Below are 21,852 nucleotides of genomic sequence, written 5' to 3'. Positions count from 1 at the left end.
ACCCAGAAGGTGACGTGGGAGGATCACCTGAACCCGAGAGGTTGAGGCTGCAGTGAGACATGATCACGCCACTGCACTCCATCCTGGGTGACAGACTGAGACCCTGTCTCAGAAAAAGAAAAAGAAGTAATGTTGATGATCCACGACCAAACTTTGAGAACCACTGTATTATACTAATGAGGTGATACCAAACCATTATGAGTTTTCAAGTTTAAGTACTTTCATATAAAGGTTACGGCCTTGAGCTTTGTAAACTAAATTAGCAGTGCGTGATCTTAGACATTGTTTTTCCATGTTGTAGTTGTTACCTAATCCCACTTTCTGTGACCTGTACCATTTCTTGGGTTATAAATCAGCAATAAAAGCTAAACACCAAAATTAATTTGCATTAGTATACTGCATTCTAGTGTTAATTTGCATAAAAATATATTTTTGAAAGGCTTCAATGGCCTAGTGTTATCTCCTAAGATATCTTGAAAAATAGAGTTGCACCTGCTGTAAAAAGGCTGAGTAGCATCTAGAAGCCTTAAAAGGCATAGAAAAGGAAGGATTGTGTATTCAAAGAAAAAAAGCCTTAAATTTTATCCCTCCCATGAAAAGGAAGCATAAACTACACGTAGCCAAATGTACTGTGTTCCCTGGGATTGTGCATTTCTAACAAGTGTCTAGGAGATACTGATCTGGTAGTCCTATATTTTGTCTAGCAAATTCCTAGAATGGTGTCATTTTTGTACATTTCCATTCCATCTGAGTTTCAATCAATTTTTTTTAACTTCAGAGATTTTAGTTGATTCATTAAAGAGGAAACTGGTGAGGCATTTCTACCAGCTCAAGGGAGAATTTTGTAAACGTTACATTTATTGATCAGAAATACTGAAATGAATGTGCAAATGGAGGCAAAACTGGCCTCTTCCACAGTGGGGAAGAAAGTCAACAGAACCTCTACTAGGCATAATTTACATGTGTACAGACTCAATCAGCTTTTAATATAGAAAGATATTTGAACCCAAAATCTTTCATTAAGGTAAAAAATACAGTAATAATTTTTGATGAAACCCTGGAAAATTCATACAAATAAAATTAAAAGCCTCCAATGGGGTAGAATCCAGCAATATCCTAGACAAATGCCTCCTGAAGAACACCTTTTTTAAAACATCACTGTTATCATTCAAAATTCAGACCTCTCCTATCTTTGGCTATTTTTATCTCTTCAAACTTTACTCCTAAAATTGCGCTAGGAAAGCTTTCCTTATTGTAATCATAATTGGAGCAAAGCTGAAAATGTTTCTTTAGAAACATTTAAGGAAATTACTTAGACTCAGATACTTATAAGTGACCATAACAAGCTTTTTATCCTGTTTCACGTCAGTTTTAATGGGAATAAAAAGTAAAAACAGCACATTTATTAGTGGTTCACATAGCTGCCATGATGGCAAAGTGACTGTAACTTGCATAAATAATACACTCAAGGACATTCCACACTCCTTGGTGGTTCTAGCAATGCAATTTATTAAATAAAATTAAAAAGTGACTATTCCCATGAAAGAAAGCATCAAAAACTAGTTTTGAGAAAGAAGATGAAAGGCTCAATCTCTAACTCCTGGATGCCAGGAAGCAGAGTTTTTCAGAATCAAAAACAAATTAAGAGCTCACAGCCCCACCCCTCAGGGGTCACATAAGTTGGTACTGTTGCTTGTAACTAATTCATGATTTTAGCCCTTTCTTTACCCAAAATTAAAACTAAGGACATAACACTCTTCAAAAATACACATACCCTGAGATAGATCATTACCAGAATCTACACAGGGCTTTGCTATTTAGGTACAGTTAGTACAATTCATATTTAAAGTCATTTCATAAAAATAACAACTGTCCCAATCTTACAAGTTTCATTTCCTCCCATCATGGTCACCAAAGTAATCTCTATTGTTAGGATTCTTCATTGCTTGAAGGTAGAAACTGCTTAGCAAAATTCTCCAGCTCATTTTCAAGTTGAACAGCTTTATTTCTAATTAAAAAAAAAAAACACCAATCTAATTACCATAAAAGTCAAGGAGAAAAGTGTATTCCATCCATTATTAAAAGACAAAAACTTTAGTAATAAACAACGAAGAGCATAACAGACAGTGGAATCACATCTTACACGGGAGTTATATCCTAAGTTACCTAGAGTCATGATTATGCTTGCAAATTCCCTTTAAATAATGCACAAAGTACAGAGTGTTTCTTACGGACATATAAGGAAACTAGCAGATGTTACAGCGGCAATGGCATACCAAAAATATTTCCTTTAAACACTAGATTCATCCTTGATGCAGCCAAATGCCCACAAGAGAGGAAAATTGGAACTAAAACTGTCAGAAAACCAGATTTGTTTCCCATTCTCATACTATGCCAGGGCACATATTTATTGCGTGGGCTCTCTCTCTCCATTATGGAGCAGGGAGGGGTCTTGTTTTACTTTATTCCTGCGTGCATATGCTTCAGGTCACACAAGTGAAGTGTACATCAGCTCTGAACTCTACTGTATATATTTCTTGAGGTAGCTCTCCTGCAGCGTTAGCACATTAAATTCTATTCAAATGGCTGAGCCTAATCTAGTAAAAAATGGAGATTCCAAATATTATGGTATTTGATTTTTTTAAACTTTTTTCTATTAGAAAAATTATTAGCAGACCAAAAATATTCACACTTATTCAAGCCAGTCTTTCCCAAATCAGAAAGCTACATGACTAATGCCAATAATCTATTTTATCATTTGTTTTATTATAACAAAATGAAATACTACTTAAAAACTTACCTAGGTATTTCTCTATCAAAAGCTGAATAAATCAAAACCAAAATTAACCACAAAAACTTACAGGGTTAAGTTTAAGGTTAAGACAAAAAACCAATTTCTACTGCAGTTTCACGAAATTTGAAAGGTATATTTGGGATGAGCTGACTTAAAATAGGAGCAATCGAATGCATACAATTCACATGGGTGGGTGAGGGTGGAAATATCTAAATGACAGGCAGTCATCTTTTCCAGAGATTTTGAAACTAAGGTGCAATGAACACGTGTGTTGGTCAGATGAAGACACTATGGATAATCACTACTATGGGTGTTTTAAGCACATGTCCAAAAATCCAGGTCACAAAGACAGTCCCTCCAATTTGTAAACACTGACTACTAAGCTATTCTTACACGGGCAATTTTGTGTAGTATGTGTCCTAGAAGTAACAGCAGGGACTAAATGAGGTTTAATCGTTCTTCCAAGACATTCTGACAAGCGAGCCTAATGGGTAAGCATAAGTAAGAAAGCTGAAAGTTAAGTTCTTAAGCACTGAGTAAGAATTCCCAACTACAGACCGAATGGTGACACTTTCAGTCTTGTCCCCAAAAGCAAATTTCATTAGACCCTAAATAATATATAATGAATCATATCAAACTAGAAATCCACATTTTATCAGGAAATCTTACTTTTGTTATGATTTAAGTATGCACAATCAATAGTCTCCCATGAAAACAGAAGTTATGAGTCTTGAACATATACAACTAAAAACCACTTTTAATCATACAACTTCTGTTCTGAAAGGGACAAATATAGCCTAATGAAGAGTAAATTTGGATCTATAAAGTTTCTTTCGATTCAGATTTGTTTTCTTGTTGAAATTAGCCTTCGGTGAAACTGCAAAACACATGGAATTCAATATGGAAGATTTTCATTCAAACCAACACAAAGAGCTATTAGGTATGAATACAAATTCATTAATAATTTTACATATTTTGTAATGAGACAAGTAAATGTTCAAATTATTGAGAAGAAAGGTTTACATACCTTAAGAGCTTTGAATTGTTTTGTATTTTCTCCAACTGATCTATTTCTTTCGGTAATCTAGCAATTTCTTCTTCCAGTTGCTTTTGAGTAATATCAACTTGTTGGCACAGGCGAGCAAAAGTGGTAGCCATTTTTCTTAAAATAAAAATTTAGAAGCAGTCATAAATGTCTTCAAAAATGAATAAGCTTTAATTTAAAGCTCACATAAAAAGGAGAACACAAGTTTTAAAAATCTTCTAAACTATAGGGAATCAGAACACTAAGAATGCTAAGAGGGAAGATATGGCACTAGTGGGCTGAATTTTATCCTGGCTCAAGAGACGATATTACCTCTGCTATATGGCTGTGAACAAGAACAAGCTACATAAAGACAAAAGACAGGTCTGTTTCTTCAGAAGCACAATAAACCTTACTCATGCTCGGGACCCTGCCCAATCAAAGTAAGAAATTATCAGGAACAGAAAAAAAATTCCACGAACTTTCGTGACATAGGCAAAAATACCTTACTATAGCAAAATTTAACAATATTTCTAGAATCAAAGGGTTATATTTGAGAGCTAATTAATATAGCAACTTTGGCAAACATTATATTTTTAAATGGGAGCATACCTCTTCCTATTCCACCAAATCCCAGTATTAGACATGAAGCATGTGTCATTCTTTTAATATTTTGTTAAATATTAAATATTTACTTAGTTTATTTTAATTGAGATATTATTTGAGGTTGCCTCCATTAATGTGCCAAGTCTTCTAAGAAAGAGGATCAAGTCAAGTTTTTATTTCCCATAACCCCTAGCATGAATTGCTACATGGGAGCCAATTAATAAATGTTTGATAATCAATGCATGGAAAGCTACATTAACTTTGTTTTTATTTATATGAATTTCAGCTGATTTCTTTGGATGTCCAAATATGTTAGATGAAAACTCATTCTTAATATAAATTACAACTATCAAATAAAATAGAGGCTCAAAAAACTTAGTCAATAAATGAATGAATGAATAAATGAACAAATTCCTCAAATTTGAGGTCTCCTGGTAACCATTCTCTGCAATTATTAACTGTTACTTCAGGCTTTGATTTTGTATCTGAAACAGTTTACCGTTCCAGCAATTCCTGTCTCCTGAGTCTGAACAATTTCATATACGACTGTAAAGTTATTTGTTTTAGAGCTGAGTGTTGGTGACATCACTCTCAGAATTCCTAATTATCCAAACCCCAATCTACACATACAGACAAGGCCACATCCTGCCATGACGTCAATAACTGAATGTATGTACACAGCTTATATACACGTGCCACACTGAAATTTTTCTCTTCATGTCCTTGAATGCATTCCTTTCCCCTTACCTTCTCACTTTTGATTTGGGTTGTGGTCTCCATCTCATCTTCTGATACAGCGTGTTCAAATCTCATATGCTACACATCTCCTCTAGGAAACCTTTATTGATCTACTATCCTTCATGATTTAAGTAACTTGTACAGCCTTGTCTTATGATAATAGTTTATCTTCTTTTTATATTTCTTATCACTCTTACTTTGTATTATAATTATGTAAATGTTAGTTTCTCCCATTAAACTGAAGTTATCTTGAACTCAAAGAATTTTTAAATTCTGCTCTCAAGAGGCATCCAAATACAGAATACTGTACCCTGACTTGACTGGAGTTCTATGTATTTTTACCACATGAATGAAACAAATATTTAAGTTGCATAAAAGCAGAAACCGGGTCGACTTAGGTATATGTTATAATAAAATTCTCCTAAGATCTAAAAATAAAATAGCATTTAACTTATAAATTCGAACCGCGAGAGCAAAAATACATTACACTCACCATGAAATCAGGAGTCTGCCTACCATTAAGTTCATTTGTTAAATGCTAAGAATTCATTCAGCTTTCTTAGACTGCTTGGCCAGCCTACCTCTCTATTCATTCAGTTTTTTTAATTAATAAACCACAAAGATCTGGCTGGGCGCAGTGGCTCACGCCTGTAATCCCAACACTTTGGGAGCCCAAGGCAGGTGGATCACTTGAGGTCAGGAGTTTGACAGCCTGGCCAACACGGTGAAACCCTGGCTCTACTAAAAAAAAATACAAAAAAAAAAAAAAAAAAAAAAAATTAGCTGGGCATAGGGCTGGGTGTGGAGGCTCATGCTTGTAATCCCGGTACTTTGGGAGGCCGAGGCAAGTGGATCATGAGGTCAGGAGACCATTGAGACCATCCTGGCCAACATGGTGAAAACCCCATCTCTACTAAAAATACAAAAAAAACCAGCCAGGTGTGGTGGCGGGCACATGTAGTCCCAGCTACTCAGGAGGCTGAGGCAGGAGAATGGCTTGAACCCGGGAGGCAGAGGTTGCAGTGAGCCGAGATCGCGCCACTGCACTCCAGAGTGAGACTCTGTCTCAAAAAAAAAAAAAAAAAAAAAAATTAGCTGGGTGTGGTGGCACGTGCCAGCTACTCACTCGAATGCGGGAGGTGGAGGCTGCAGTGAGCCGAGATTGTGCCATTGCACTCCAGCCTGGGCGACAGAAACCACAAATATCTTAAGGGCAACTATTTATTTTTGAGACATAGTCTCTCACTCTGTTGCCCAGGCTGGAGTTCAGTGGTGTGATCTCAACTCACTACAACCTCTGCCTTCCAGGGTCAAGCGATTCTCGTGCCTCAGCCTCCCAACTAGCTGAGATTACAGGCATGCGCTACCAGGCCCGGCTAATTTTTGTATTTTTAGTAGACATGGAGTTTCACCATGTTGGCCAGGCTGTTCTCAAACTCCCAACCTCAAGTGATCCACCTGCCTCAGCCTCCCAATGTGCTGGGATTATAGGCGTGAGCCACCTTGCCCAGCCAGGTACATAAATTTAGAACAGGTCTGCTGAAGATCTTTTGAGTTGGGCGTGGTGACTCATGCCTATAATCCCAGCTACTCAGGAGGCTTGAGGAGGGAGGATCACTTGAGCCCAGGAGGTCAAGACCAACCTGGGCAACATATTGAGACCCTGTCTCAAAAAAAAAAAAATTAAAAATTATCCAGGTGTGGTGGCACACACCTGTGGTCCCAGCTACTCAGAAGGTTGAGGCAGTAGGATCACTTGAGCCCAAGATTCGAGGCTGCAGTGAGCCATGATTGCGCCACTGCCCTCCAGCCAGGGCAACAGAGACCCTATCTCTGAAAAAAAAAAAACAACAACAAAAATTAAGAACTATCTTTTTAAATCCCTCCAGAGTTCTTGAGAGTTCCTATCTACCAATTTTCTAATGTTCAAACCTAACCTATCAGGAGAATGGAAAGAAGAATAGTGATTAGGAGGGAGAAACGGCAGCAGTGAGGTTTAGTATTGTTCTATTTTTTCTCATTTGTGGCGATCACAAAACATGTTCATTTTGTGATAATTCTTTGAGCAATACACTTATTTTGTGCATTTTCTGCATGTATGTCATATTTCAGTAACTTTTTTTCAAAGGAAAGATGCACCTTTCAACTTACTGTTTTACTTGGTGACTGCAGTTCGCACTCGTGGAGCTAACAATCATCTTCAGTTTTTCAGTTGCATAGTTTACAAACTGCTGTTTAAAGGCTCGCTCCTTGGCATGGGTGGTCCAGGACAGTCTTTCATACAGATACAAAGCTCCATACATAGTTAATGAAACAGATATGAGTTTCCAGCCTATAGTTTTCCAAATCTGTAAGATAAAGTCACAGGTTAGTCTGAGAAGGAAAAACACCATCTTGGAGAGCACATTTAAAAGCATTTTAGTTCCTTATGGATCTCTGAGTTAGATACATTTGTATCTTCCTTCTCTATGAGAAAATCTGAAGTTACCAGAAATCAATCAGGCTTAAAAGGGATCAGCACACAAATAAGGGAGAGCTTAATAAGCTGCCAGATTTGATAAATTGATTCAATGTATCTCAACAATAAAACGACGTTAACTATTTTAGGTCAGATCTTTCAAAAACCAAAACAAGTATATCTATGCTGTTAATGATATAATTTTTTTTAAAAAAACAAATAACTACTACTAAAAATAATATTTAATACTTAAGATAGATCCCCTTGATATTCAGAGAAGGCTAGATAGGGCACTTGGGGTTTTCTTATTACCCCAATGTACAAATATTTCTTTGGGTGCTATGATGTGAAAATGCTCAGGAAGTATTAAAGACCAGCTAGATGGTGACAGTTCATTCCTAAAAATGTATGTTTTTTAAAAATTTAAGATGAGACTTGTGATATTTAATTCACTACCTTTAACCTGCAAATGTTCATACTATTTTACAGATCCTATAAACAGAAGTAAATACTATATACCTTTTCTTTTGTGAGCTAACAGGCAGCCTTGCAAACATTTCAATTTTAATTACACTAAAAGTAATGTTTCTTACCACTCCTCCAACAATAATGATACCCATAGAAGTTCTAGATGTAAGGGAAGCCAATCCTGTTACTAATGTAATCATGAGTTCTTCTTGTGATGCATTATCTGGTGTTGCTGGAGTGGTAGGAGCACTGGGAGTAGAAGCTAAAGATCTAGGGAGCTGCCAAAAAAAAAAAAAAGAAAAAGGAAAAAAGATTATTATACTTAAACAACTACAAATTAAAGTTACCTTTATAAAACTCTTTAAAATTATAATAGCAAATCTATGAGGGAAAAATTACCCTAAATGATGAGTATACAGCAAATATACATAGAAAATAAAAATAATTTGGAAATTCTTATCTACAATATGGACCAATGATATCATGAACAATAAATGTTCATAATATACAATGGGGTCTAAATGTAACAATAGGCCTTCAACTCTCAAGAGGAACGAATTGTGTTTTTAAAAAAACTAACAACAAAAGCACAATCCTTGAAACAAACAACAACAAAAAAAGATAAACCAAAAAAAAAAAAAGGACTTCAAAATAAAAGCCTCTTAAACTTCAAAATGCACAGCCACAGACAAGAGAAATATATTTGGGGGTGGGCGCGGTGGCTTATGCCTGTAGTCCCAGCACTTTGGGAGGCCATGGCAGGAGGATAGCTTGAGATCAGAAATTTGAAACCGGCCTGCGCACCACAGTGAGGCCTTGTGTCTACATAAAATTGTTTTAAATTAGCTAGGTGTGGTGGCACATGCCTATGGTCCCAGCTCCTTGGAAGCAGGGGCTGCAAGTGAACTGTGATCATGCCATCATACTCCAGCCTGGGCGGAGCAAGTCCTTGTCTCAAAAAATAAAAAATCAAATAAAAATCATATTTGGAAATCATATATATGAGAAAGAACTTGATCTAGAATATGCAAAGAAACCCTGCAACTCTATAGGACTCAAATAATTTAAAAATAGGTAAAAGCTTTGAATAGACATTTCACAAAAGAAGATACACAAATGGCTAGTGAGCACACAAAAAGATGTTTAAAATCATTGGTCATTAGGGAAATGCAAATCAAACCTCCAATGAAATACTACTCTATACCCACTAGAACCTAAGTATATACTAAAGAGAAATGAAAACACATGTCCACATAAAAAACATGTAGATGAATATGTATAGCAGCATTATTCATAATAGCTAAAAAGTACAAACTACCCTAATGTCCACCAACTGATGAATGGATAGTGTTATATCTATAATGGAATATTCCTCAGCCATAATAAGAAATACATCCTACAACACTGATACCATGATGACAAACCTTGAAAACATTATACTAAGTGAAAGAAACTAATCACACAAGGCCATATTTTATATGATTGCATTTATAGGAAATGTCCAGAAAGGGCAAATCCATAAACATAAGGCAGATTAGTGGTGAGGCTGCAGGTGGAAATCATAATTGACTACAAATGAGTAAAACGGCTTTGGGGTGACAAAAACTAAAACTCAATTGTGGTGATGGTTTTACAATTTCACAAATTTCCTTAAAAATTACTGAATTGATAAATTTTTAAAACTTTTTCTTTTAAAAAGTTTGTATTTATTCTAATTTATTTGAAATGTGAAAACCAAATCTTCTAAGAAAATATAAAAGTTTCAGAAATGAATGTAGCACCACCTGCAACAGTACTGGACGAAAGCTTTATGATAAGCTTTCCCTTAAGCATACTACAGGCTGAGTGTCCCCTATCCAAAATGCTTGGGACCAGAAGTGTTTCAGATTTCAGATTTTTTAGGATTTTTGAATATTTTCATAGATATTATAATGAGCTATCTTGAGGATGGGACCCAAGTCCAAACACAAAATTCATTTATGTTTCATATACCTTATATGCATAGCCTGAAAGTAATTTTATCCAATATTTAAATAATTTTGTGCATGAAACAAAGGTTGTATACATTGACTCATCAGAAAACACAGGTGTCACCATGTCAGCCACCCAGGTGAACACTCTGTGGTTGTTTGGCATCACCATCATTCTTGATTGAATTTATATGCTACTGACAAGCAATCATTTTCTTACACCTATTCACACAAAGGAACTTAACAGTAAAAATATAAGACACACCATTAATAATAGTGAAAAATAATGTATTCAAACTAAGCAGCACAGAACACCTGTATCAGCTGTTAAACAGCAACAATGGCAGGCTTTCAGTCTCTACCTACAATGCTATGTTTTGATTAAAAAGTTCCTGTACACAGTACTTTGTGAGGTGAGAAGAAACATCAGAAGCAGTTGGGGGACCAAGAAGTGGGTCCTCTAGGCATAATAAGACATTCTGCTGAATGGCCTTTTAAAATGTTTCCTGTAGTACCACCTACTTGCTTCTCTAACAATGGTTTTTGTTGAAGTCTCTCCCTGATTTTATAAACCTATTTCTTGTTCTGTTATGAATACATGCTGCTCTAGTGCTTCAAGAAGCCCATCACCATGCTGCCTATAGGCACTTGTTCTGCAGGGTCAACATCATCATCTTCATTATCACCATTATCATAATCACCTTGATTTAGAAGCATTTTAGCTCTTTGGTCATCAGTTAATGAATGAACAACTGAAGCCTCATTATCAATGTTAAACACTTCTTTGATATACCCTTCTTCCAGCTTACAGATGGACTCTGAAGATATTATTTTTTTGCATAAGGAGGTCAGACATCATTTTTTTCTCTCTTGATATACTTCAAAGTCACCAACTTGCTCCTCATCATCAATAAATGTAGTAACAGGCAGAGGCTGCAGGCATACACAACTGAGTCACTGTCTTCCAAGTGCTGGCATATATGGCATCCTTCATCCTAAACTCCTTGTGCTGGCAACAGCATATATGGCAGCTTTCATTCTAAACTCCTTCTGAAAACCTTCCACACTCAGCCTCAGTTCACTGCTGCTAGCATGCTGCCCAAAAAAGGTTTTTGCATTTACTCCTCATTGATCTTAGAATACCCTGGTCACAAGGTTAAAATAATGAAACATTATTTTTTATGAGAATTTCAGCTAGAGGATGAGCAGAGTAGTTGTCAAGGAGTAACAAAGTCTTGCAGTCATCATCTGGTCTAGCTTCCCTGCAAGTGCACACAAGCTGCTGGTATAAAATGTTTGTGAAACCAATCAGAAAAGATGTCCCTAGGGATCCATGCCTTTTTGTTCGCACAATAATGGACTAGTAAGAAATTCATTCCTTGAAAACAGTGAGGACGCAAGCTTTTGCCTATCACAGCAAGTTCACATTTATGCCTGCTGCATTAGCACATCCCAGCACAGTTATTCTGTTTTTTGCATCCTTAATTCTTGTAGGGGCTGTCTTCTCAGCTGTAGTCAGTGTCTTTTTGGGTCAATAATGGCAAAACAGTGATGTTTCGTCAGCATTACAGACTTGTTCTGGAGTTGATTTTTATCAGAGACAACTTGGCATATTCATCAATGAATTTCTCTGCTGTTTTTGTGATCAAGATGCTTTACCACCACAAACCTTTAAAAAAGTTAATGCTATCTTACCTTAAATTTCTCTAACCAGCCTATTGAATACTCACAGTTCCCTTTGATTTTCAGTTCATTTTAATAGATCTTTATTTCATAACCAGCATGTCCTTAAGTGGCATGTGTTCACTGAAATGCTGATGGGTCCACTCTTTCAATACATGATCAAGATCTTCATATTTAACTTTCTGTAGTGTTTTGTTTTTTTTTTTAATTAACTTCTGTCATCATTTTTAGCACAGAACTTCAATAGTTTAGGCCAAAAGAACAACTTTAGGAAAGTTGTTCTTTCTTTTAGGTCATATATAGTGTTCATTCCAACATCATTCTTCTGTAAGAAGTTGCTCACTTACATTGTTATCCAGTTTTTCCAACAGCTTAAATTTTTGTGCTATAAATAAAATAAATGCCTCTTCTTTTTCTTATCAATGTCACCCACGAGGGTATCTGTAGGCCTTTTAAACACTTTAAACTGGAAGCTGTGGCTCACGCCTGTATTCCCAACACATTGGGAGGCTGAGGCAGGTTGATCACTTCAGATCAGGAGTTTGAGATCAGTCTGGCCAACATGGTGAAACCCCATTTCTACTAAAAATACAAAAATTAGCCGGGCGTGTTGGTGGGTGCCTGTAATCCCAGCTGCTTGGGAGGCTGAGGCAGGAGAACAGGATGAATCCAGGAGGTGGAGGTTGCAGTGAGCCAAGATTGTGCCACTGCACTCCAGCCTGAGCCACAGAGCAAGCCTCCATCTCAAACACACCCCCACTCAAAAAAAAATCTTTTTTAAACAGTATCTTTACACCAGAGAAAAGAGAGTAAGTAAAGAAGCCCATAGTGGGTAATGCACAAAGGTCTTGGCCCCTTGTGGGGCATCATGGGGAACCTGCTGTTGGCGCATTGGGCCTGCACATGTGCCATTTTAGTACCCTTCATAGGTGTGCTTGTGTGGGGGAATTTGGGCATGTGTGGAAAAGATATATTGCAGTTAGAGGAGGCTGAGTCTTTCCTCTGAGGACACTGAATAAAACTGTGTTGTGTGCCTGCCTTTTTACTATGACCTCACATGAGGTCTTGTGTGGAATTTTCCACCTGTGGTGTCACCATACTCAAAAGTTTTTGATATTGGACCTTTAAGGATTTTCAGATTGGGGATGCTCAAACTAAATATCTACCTCAGAAATGGCTCTAAGAGACAGATATTAGCTTTTAAATATGCAGATTTTGTAAAGCTAGTTTTATTATAGAAAAATCACATAAACAAAATAATAAAGGAGAGTTTAAATTGGTAGATTCAAAGATACATACCTGAAAGATAGGCTCTGATAATCCTAGGAGCACCCTCTGAGCATTTCTAGGGCCCAAAAATCGATGTACAAGGGAAGACCAGCCCAGGGAAAAATGAAATACAATATCCTCTTGAAAATCAGAACATAACTTGTGGTAATTTAGATTATAACTGAGATCAAATTTCTGGCAAGGGATCAGTGTATGTAGTTTATCCTGTATACCAGCTGGAAGTAATGGCTTCAAATTTTCTAGAAAGAACAAAATTACAACACTTATTTTAAGAAAGAATGGTAAGTGTTTTACCTTCAATGGAACGCCTAAAGGAAAATAAGCTCTTTACTAGAGTCATGAATGAAAAAACAAACCAGACATGACCTTGTAGACATAAATATTACCAATAATTTCTTGCTGGGACTGAAGCATTAAGGCGTTTACTTCTTCGGTGCATCGATCAGCCAAATTTCTTCCCATACCATCCTCTATGTGCTTATTTAATTCCTGTTAACAATGGTAAATATCCATATTATTTTTTCTCCAGAAAGCATGTAGTTTTTATAAAGACATAAAAAATGCAGTAAATGCCAAAATGGTCTTTTTAATTTAATTTAATTTAATTAATTTATTTTTTGTGTGTGTGAGACAGGGTCTTGCTTTGTTGCCCAGGCTGGAGTGCTTTGATCTTGACTCACTGTAGCCTTGACCTCCTGGGCTCAACTGATCCTCCTGCCTCAGACTCCTGAGTAACTGGGGCTATAGGAGCGTGTCGCCACGCTTGGCTATTTTTTTTTTCAGATGGAGTTTTGCTCTTGTTGCCCAGGCTGGAGTGCAGTGGCGTGGTCTTGGCTCACTGCAACTTCTGCCTTCCGGTTTCAAGCAATTCTCCTGCCTCAGCCTCCCAAGTAGCTGGGATTACAGGCGCCTGCCACTGGCTAATTTTTTTTTTGTATTTTTAGTAGAGACAGGGTTTCACCATGTTGGTCAGGCTGGTCTCGAACTCCTGACCTCATTCATGGTCCGCCTCAGTCTCCCAAAGTGCTGGGATTACAGGCATGAGCTACCGCCCAGCCTAACTTTGTTTTTTGTAGATTACAGTTCTCACTATGTTGCCCAGGCTGGTCTCAAACTCCGGGGCCCAAGTGATCCTCCCGCCTCGGCCTCCCAAAGTATTGAGATTACAGGCATGAGCCACTGTGCCTTGTCCTAAAATGATCTTTATCTCATTCTAAGTATAAATTTTCTATTTACTTTTTATACAAGATAGTTTACATTTATTACAAGAGGGCAATCTAACAGTTTCATTTTGTACTGATTGCCATGAAGACACTGAAATGCCAAACCATGAAATAAATGAGGGTATAGAATAATAAGAAACTGTCTCTGAATAATTTTATCTATACTTTAACTTACACTTTTATATATTTTTAATACATCTGGATTAGGATGAAACTCTGAACAAAATTCATCAACCAAAACAGACAGTCGACAAATTTCATCTGTCATTGCACATGAAACCTGAAAATATGAAAAATTCGGAGTTAAAATAATTAAACAAGATTATCAATTACTCAAAAAAATTAAGTTGAAAAATCTCAAAACATTCTTTTAAAGTAACAGGAATAACATTTTTAGTATTATCAAAAATAATTTCCATCCAGGTTATTTTAATCATGAAGCTACTGTTACCCACTTTGTTTGCCACCTCCTCGGTAACCTCCTTGATTTTTTTCTTAGCATCCAGTGTTAAAAGGTTCATCTGGTTTCGAATAAAGTCCAGTCTATCAATTTGGTCTTCTCTCTCTTCCACTGAATAATGCCTATTTCAGTAATAAAGAGTAATCAACGTTCAGGGTAGACTGAAGTCCTAAAGCATTTCAGCAAGGGACTCATTCATGTATTGAACCATCTATTAGCATGACCCAAGAAAAAAAAACTTGTAACATCTGAAAGGATTCAAGTAATATTTCACTTATAAAGTATTTTATATAGACCATTTGATAGAAACCACATTTCTCTGCCCATGTGGCACTGAAACCCAGAAAGGATGAATAAGAATTCTAAGTCTTCAAACACTTCATAAATATGAACAGGCAAAACAGAATGCAGTACTAACTTTAGTTAATAAGCAGGGGTCAGCATATGGCATCTTACAAGCCAAATCTAGCCAGCTGCCAGCTTTTGTTACAGTTTCCTTGAAATGCAGCCACATCCATTCATTTACCTATTATCTATCTATGGCTGCTTTTGCTCTAAAACTGTAGAAATGAGTAGCTCCAAGACACTTTATGGCCCATAAAGCCTAGAATATTTACTGTCGGGCTCTTTTTTTGAAAAAAAGTTTGTTCACCTCCGGCTGATACAGGAAAATAAAGGTCTGAGATCCATTTAAGAAGATCTTTTACTTAAGAAGTTCCCAGGACATTATGATTATACAATCCTCAAATCACATTTTCTTTGTGCTATACTTTGTTCAATGTCCTATGTCTTTAAAAATAATTACTAATTAAATCAATCTTATAGACCAAAATTTGGGTACTACATCAAAGCAACTGAGCTAGAAGAAAGTGCTATAGCAGCACAATCTCATTAAACAGAGGCTCTACACAGGGGCTGAGTTCAAACTCAGGGTTCTGATCCTTGCATTTTATATGCTGGCAGTTCTCTGCGTTTGAACTTAATTCATTCCTAAGAAAGTACCATTATAAAGCAACACACAGGGACATGAGAGAGTCTTTGTTCCCAGCAAGAGCAAATACATTTAAAATTCCAATGTTATGACATCTTGGACTTAAGCTTTGATGCTTTTATGTTTCCTTCAACTGGCTTAAGTCCACTGAAGGTTCTATTGAGGCTTAACATCATTACTTTTGTCACATCTAGTAACATTCCATTCTGTGTTTCAAGCATACCAAGTTTGTGAGAATTATACTTTTTATCAATAATGCTGGTATTTTCATGTGTTCATTGCCACCTTTACAAGGTAACAAATAGTATAAAATAATGCCATACAGTATAACATAAAGGGTACTGCTTACCGAATCAACTTTCTGGTTGGCAGGTAGCATCACCTTGTTTGTTCATCAGGCGATAAACAAACACAACTAGTATAAAATAGTGATTTCAAAATACCGATGTATGACTATATTAAAAAATGGGTTGTGGGTTGAATGCAAAAAGAGAATCACCTGTTTTGGAGTTCTTCATAAAAATCTGCTTGAAGAAATAGCCATAAAACATTTTAAAAATCACAATTCATACACAGGAATAGTGAGCTCCAGGGAATATAAATGATGTGTGCAAGGTTGCAGAATAAATATTGACACTTTCAAATATGCACTTAAAAAATACAAGTAGGCATCAGTTAAACCCACAAGGCTGATTTCACTGTAAAAAGTATTTATAGTACAACAATTTAAAACCTCAGTCTTAACAAAAGTCTGACAAAAAAAAAACTAACATTTTTATGTTGCAACGAAATGAACTCATACCTTTTCTCTTCAGCTGCCAGGTTTATTGAATCCATTATGTTTTTCACAGTAGCTAGTATCTGTTTAGCTCTGATAGTGTGCTGTTCAAACTTTGTTTTCACTGCTGACTGCGAGATACACTCCTGCGAGGGGCCCAAGCCATAACACATTACTGTAATTCCACCTCAACATTTTCAGGAATTTAAACACAAGAACTTGCTGTTTGTAACTTTAACCCAAACAGAAATAAAGATAGAAAATAAATGAGTGATAAAAGCACAACTTAAAATTACAAAGGTGAAAAAAATACAAAGACTCAAAGTAAAAAGGGCTTTAGCAGCAAGTTACCATCTTTGTGTATTTTTACACAGTAATGTGCAATGGTTTGACTCTAACATTAAAAAAAAAACCCAAAAAAACAGGGTACTATTTTCAATGTTAAAAAATTCTCTCATTAGAATTACTATTTTTTATCTGGATCACCTTTAATCCAATTCTAGTCCTTCTATCTAGATTCTTCTCATACTTGAAATAGATATAACCTAGTAAAGTTCTTAAATAAGATGTGAATTAGAACAATTCCTTACTTAAAAGCTGAATGATCCAATGATTCCTGTAAGTTCGCTAAAAAAGACTTCTCTGGATTAAAATGTGAAGAATCTGAAAGCTAACATTTAACAATGTAACATCTAAAATTGTTTATAGAAAAAATATCTGCAGCTATTTAGAAGATAATTGTAATTATTTTCATTAGAATATAGTATGTACACAAAGGCCTGAATCATGCCCTATCTCATTTGTTTTACCTTAAAGCTAACAACCCATTAATAGTTGTTATAGATCAGTGTTTTATAACCAGTATTTATTTAAATAAAAAATACATCACAATGCATCACATGTATTGATGGATACATTTTGCAACATTTTTGTTTCAATTTTTTTTCTTTTTTTTTTTTTTTGAGACGGAGTCTCGCCCTGTCACCCAGGCTGGAGTGCAGTGGCCCAATCTCAGCTCACTGCAAGCTCCGCCTTCCGGTTTCACGGCATTCTCCTGCCTCAGCCTCCCGAGTAGCTGGGACTACAGGCGCCTGCCACCACACCCGGCTAATGTTTTGTATTTTTAGTACAGGTGGGGTTTCACTGTTGTTAGTCATGATGGTCTTGATCTCCTGACCTTGTGATCCGCCCGCTTCGGCCTCCCAAAGTGCTGGAATTACAGGCGTGAGCCACCGCGCCCGGCCTTCAATTTTCAATATATAGAATACTTGTTATCTAAGAAATACATATAAAAATTTTTATATATATATATAAAGAAATATATATATATATATATATATTTTTTTTTTTTTTTGACAGTCTTGCACTGTCATCAAGGCTGGAGTGCAACGACATGATCTTGGCTCACTGAAACCTCCACCACCCAGGTTCAAGTGATTCTCCTGCTTTAGCCTCCCAAGTAGCTGCAATTATAGGCATGTACCACCATGCCTGGCTACTTTTTGCATTTTTAGTAGAGACAGGGTTTTGCAATGTTGGCCAAACCGGTCTGCAACTCCTGACCTCAAGTCATCTGCCTGCCTCAGTCTCCCAAAGTGCTGCGATTACAACAGTGAGCCACCATGCTCATCCTATAAATATATATTTACTATGATTTATCATTTAAAGTTTATAAAATTGTTATATTACAATTTGTCTTTCGTTTTTTCTTCATGGAAAGTCAAATTCTGCACTGAAATACAGCACAGTAACTACTATAGATGTTTTACAAGAGACTTATTTTCTATGATAATTTTTTTTTAAATTAGGGATATATTAATTCTCTGATACTCCAATGAATTCATCTTCTTGAACCTCTATATATTTAGCTAATACAAATCGTGGTAATTGCTTCCTGAAGTTCATTACTATCCTTCCTTTGTTAAAACAAATGGCTTTTAAGCTTCAAAAGGCATTTACTTAATACTCTAGTGCTACATTTGTTATCCTGAAATCATCAGGATGCTACGTGTGTATTCAGTGTCCTATTTATGACCTATGCTTAGCCTTCATGTCTATGAAATTATTCGAGCATTCAGAAAGACTATAATCTCCTTTGCCATTTTAGCTCCCCACTTCAGCATTTTGTTTGAGGTAGAGAAAACAAAACAGATTATATAGAGCACATGAGGGTAATTCATTTAGTCGATATTTAACTCTGAAGCCATTACTTTCTTGCATTGCCTAGCTTAATTTTTGCCCATGGTGAAGCTCATTTATGCATTAGTCATTTTCACTGATTTTGAAAAGATTAATGTAGGAAGTTATAGTATTCCTGTTCTGTACACACCTAAAGATAAAACATTCCTGGATGTTTTCTTTTTTTTTTTCCTTTTGTTTTTTTTTTTTCTGGATGTTTTCTTCTTTAAAATCAACAATAATTATATAATAATGAACACTTGTAAACTACTTATTTTTTAATAATTAAAAGAATGCATTGATTTTATTTTAAATAAACGCCTCGTAAATGTGTCAAATTAACTTCCGCAAAAATTATAATAAAAACAAAAATATTTTTAAAGGAAAAATATTAAAATAAAGTAGATATTCCTCGATGAAGCAGATCTAGATATCAGCAATGAAGATCCAAAATTGTAGATAACAGCACAGTGTTAGAGCTAGACGAGACAGAAAAGATCTCCAACAGTTATTAGGCAACATAAGTTTCTTTCTGATTCAAAAAGATATAATGATGAGTAAGCATAGAGAAGAAAATAATCAATCTTCTAATTAAAAAGTATCCCACAGTGGTGCTCCCACTGATCTGTAGGATATTTAAGAGATACCTTGAAAAAAGAACATTCTACTCCAAATAAGTATGGGTAGTGTTAATTTAAATAAAGTCCCCCTTCTAAGTTATTTCCCAGCATCCTTAATACACTAATATGCTAATTAATCTCTATGGGGAACATATATACTACACAGCAGTTCCCAGACTTATTTTATCAGGAACTCTAATCATACATTAATATTAATTTATATGTGTAATTAAAACATAAAACCAACAAACTTTTCAATTTCCCTTGAAAATAGACCCTACAAACACCTAACAACATGCCATTCATTACTGCCAACTTATTTTGGTGTATTTTCAACAGAAAAGTGCAAGAACTATACCTTTCATCTAGATATATCAAATACTAACATTCAGCCCCTTTTGTTTACTTCTCCTCTCCCTCCATACACATGCTCCATACTTTCTATCTTGTGTGAGGGCATATATATATATGTAATATTTATATATCATATATAATAAATATAATCTTGCAATATATATATAAAATGTATGCCCCCATATATATAAAGAGAGGCATACATTTTTATATATACTTATGTATTATTTTCCTTCCTAAACATTTTGACAGGTCATTACTGCATCACAAGCTTATTACTAAATACATCAACACTTGTCTTCTAAGAAAGAAAACATTTATTTGCACAATCACGAAACAACTGTATTCAGAATATTTACCATTGAGACAATACTATTATCTAACAAACAGTTCATGTTCAAATTTCACCTATCATCCAGGAATGCCCATTACAAAAAATCCACTGACATTTTAAATAAGTTATTTTTATATGTCTATCTCCCATCATACAACCAAAACTAGTAAGAATTAATGGTGAAATAACTGTGCAAAAGAAATTTGGATTTCTAACTTGCCTTTAGAACAATGCAGTCCAAATGCATTTTGAAACTTTCCAAATACAGTTTTAAAACAGTAAGAAAATGTATTAATAGACTAACACTGATTTTCCTTTCAAAAAAGAAAAGAGACAGAGTCTCACTCTGTCACACAGGTTGGAGCACAGTGGTACCTCCATAGCTCACCATCACCACAGACTCAAACTCCTTGGCCTCCTACCTCAGCCTCTGGGGTAGCTGTGACTATAGTCATGAGCTATCATACCTGACTTTTTTTTTTTTTCCTGGTAGAGATAGGATTTAGTCTTTTCATGTTTTTGCCCAACCTGATCTCGATCTCCTTAGCTCAAGCAATCTTCCTGCTTTGGCCTCCCAAAGTACTGGCATCACTGGCATGAGCCACCAACGCCCAAGCTAATATTGATTTTCTTGATTGCTTTTACTCAATTTAATTTTCAAGTCTTGTTTAACTTAGTATTCTAAATGTTTAAAATACTTAGATCCACTTGAATCAAATGAATCGAAAGAAGTCCATGGCAAAGGTCAGATTGATAAAGGTGATGAACTTGATAGTTTTTCTTTTCACAAAAAATCTTGCAAGACTACAAAGAAAAGTAAGCAAATCCCCAAAACAAAGAGAAATGTGTGTAAAAGCCACAAGATGTGACCACAACACAAAGAAACCAAGAAATTAGTAACCAAAAATTGGATAAAATGAACCACAACACTTGAATTTTAAAAAATCTTATATTGATAAGGAAATGCCAAAAGGATAATTAGAAACAAAATCAACAAAAACTAAACTAGCACTGAAAACCTTGGGATACGCCCAAAGTTGCAGTCACAAATTCACAATCCTGAATCTTTTCTTCAAGAACAATAAGCAAAAAACCAATGCATCTTCAAAGTAAACAATGTTAAAGATGAACACAGGCCAGGCACGGTGGCTCATGCCTGTAATCCCAGCACTTTGGGAGGCCAAGGCGGGCAGATCACAAGGTCAGGAGATCGAGACCATCCTGGCCAACATGGTGAAACCCCGTCTCTACTAAAAATACAAAAATTAGCCAGGTGTGGTTGCGCGCCCCTGTAGTCCCAGCTACTAGGGAAGCTGAGGCAGAAGAGTCCCTTGAACCCAGGAGCTGGAGGTTGCAGTGAGCCGAGATCATGCCACTGCACTCCAGCCTGGCGACAGAGTGAGACTCTGTCTCAAAAAAAAAAACAAAAAAAAAAAAAAAAAAAACACAGAACTTAGTGAATGAACCCCCAAAAATGATATTTATTAAGTGATAAATTACATAAGAGCTGGGGCTGCGTCTTTGGATGATAAAACATTGGCAAACTCATTAAGGGTCTGTGTGTGTGTGTATATGTATATGTAGATATACATTCATATTTAAATATAGACATGAGAAACAAGAGACTCAAACAATTTTATGCTACTAAATTATAAAATTTCAGAAATACACCAATTTCTAAGAAACCAGGAATTACCAAAACTGATTTAAGAAGTAACAAATACCAGTCTTGGACTAAAGCTGACTAAAACTTTCAACATAATTAATCACCAAAAAATATTTTGTCTCTTTTCAATACATTTAGACATAATATTTTTTGCCCAGCTGATTATGTTTAGATAAATTCAAGTAATTTTTACTGATTCTCATTTTAGATATTTCAG

At 35.8% G+C, this 21,852-nt stretch overlaps 1 protein-coding gene across 3 annotated transcripts in view; it reads right to left on the bottom strand.

Moving 5' to 3' along the window:
• Positions 1–758: 758 nt before the first annotated feature.
• MFN1 (mitofusin 1) overlaps positions 759–21,852 on the bottom strand; it is a 44,767-nt gene continuing 23,673 nt past the window's right edge. For all 3 annotated transcript variants that reach the window (XM_050778310.1, XM_050778311.1, XM_050778312.1), the window contains 9 exons: positions 16,508–16,629; positions 14,710–14,836; positions 14,430–14,534; positions 13,418–13,520; positions 13,041–13,270; positions 8,214–8,366; positions 7,314–7,510; positions 3,822–3,956; positions 759–2,008 (listed from right to left, as the gene is read on the bottom strand). In XM_050778310.1, the coding sequence (XP_050634267.1) occupies positions 1,930–2,008; positions 3,822–3,956; positions 7,314–7,510; positions 8,214–8,366; positions 13,041–13,270; positions 13,418–13,520; positions 14,430–14,534; positions 14,710–14,836; positions 16,508–16,629 (1,251 nt within the window). In that variant the 3' untranslated portion in view covers positions 759–1,929. The remainder of the gene's footprint in view (positions 2,009–3,821; positions 3,957–7,313; positions 7,511–8,213; positions 8,367–13,040; positions 13,271–13,417; positions 13,521–14,429; positions 14,535–14,709; positions 14,837–16,507; positions 16,630–21,852) is intronic.

This window comes from Macaca thibetana, chromosome 2, assembly GCF_024542745.1.
Source record: "Macaca thibetana thibetana isolate TM-01 chromosome 2, ASM2454274v1, whole genome shotgun sequence".
Classification (NCBI taxonomy): Eukaryota; Metazoa; Chordata; class Mammalia; order Primates; family Cercopithecidae; genus Macaca; species Macaca thibetana.
This window is presented reverse-complemented; position numbering and strand designations above follow the sequence as displayed.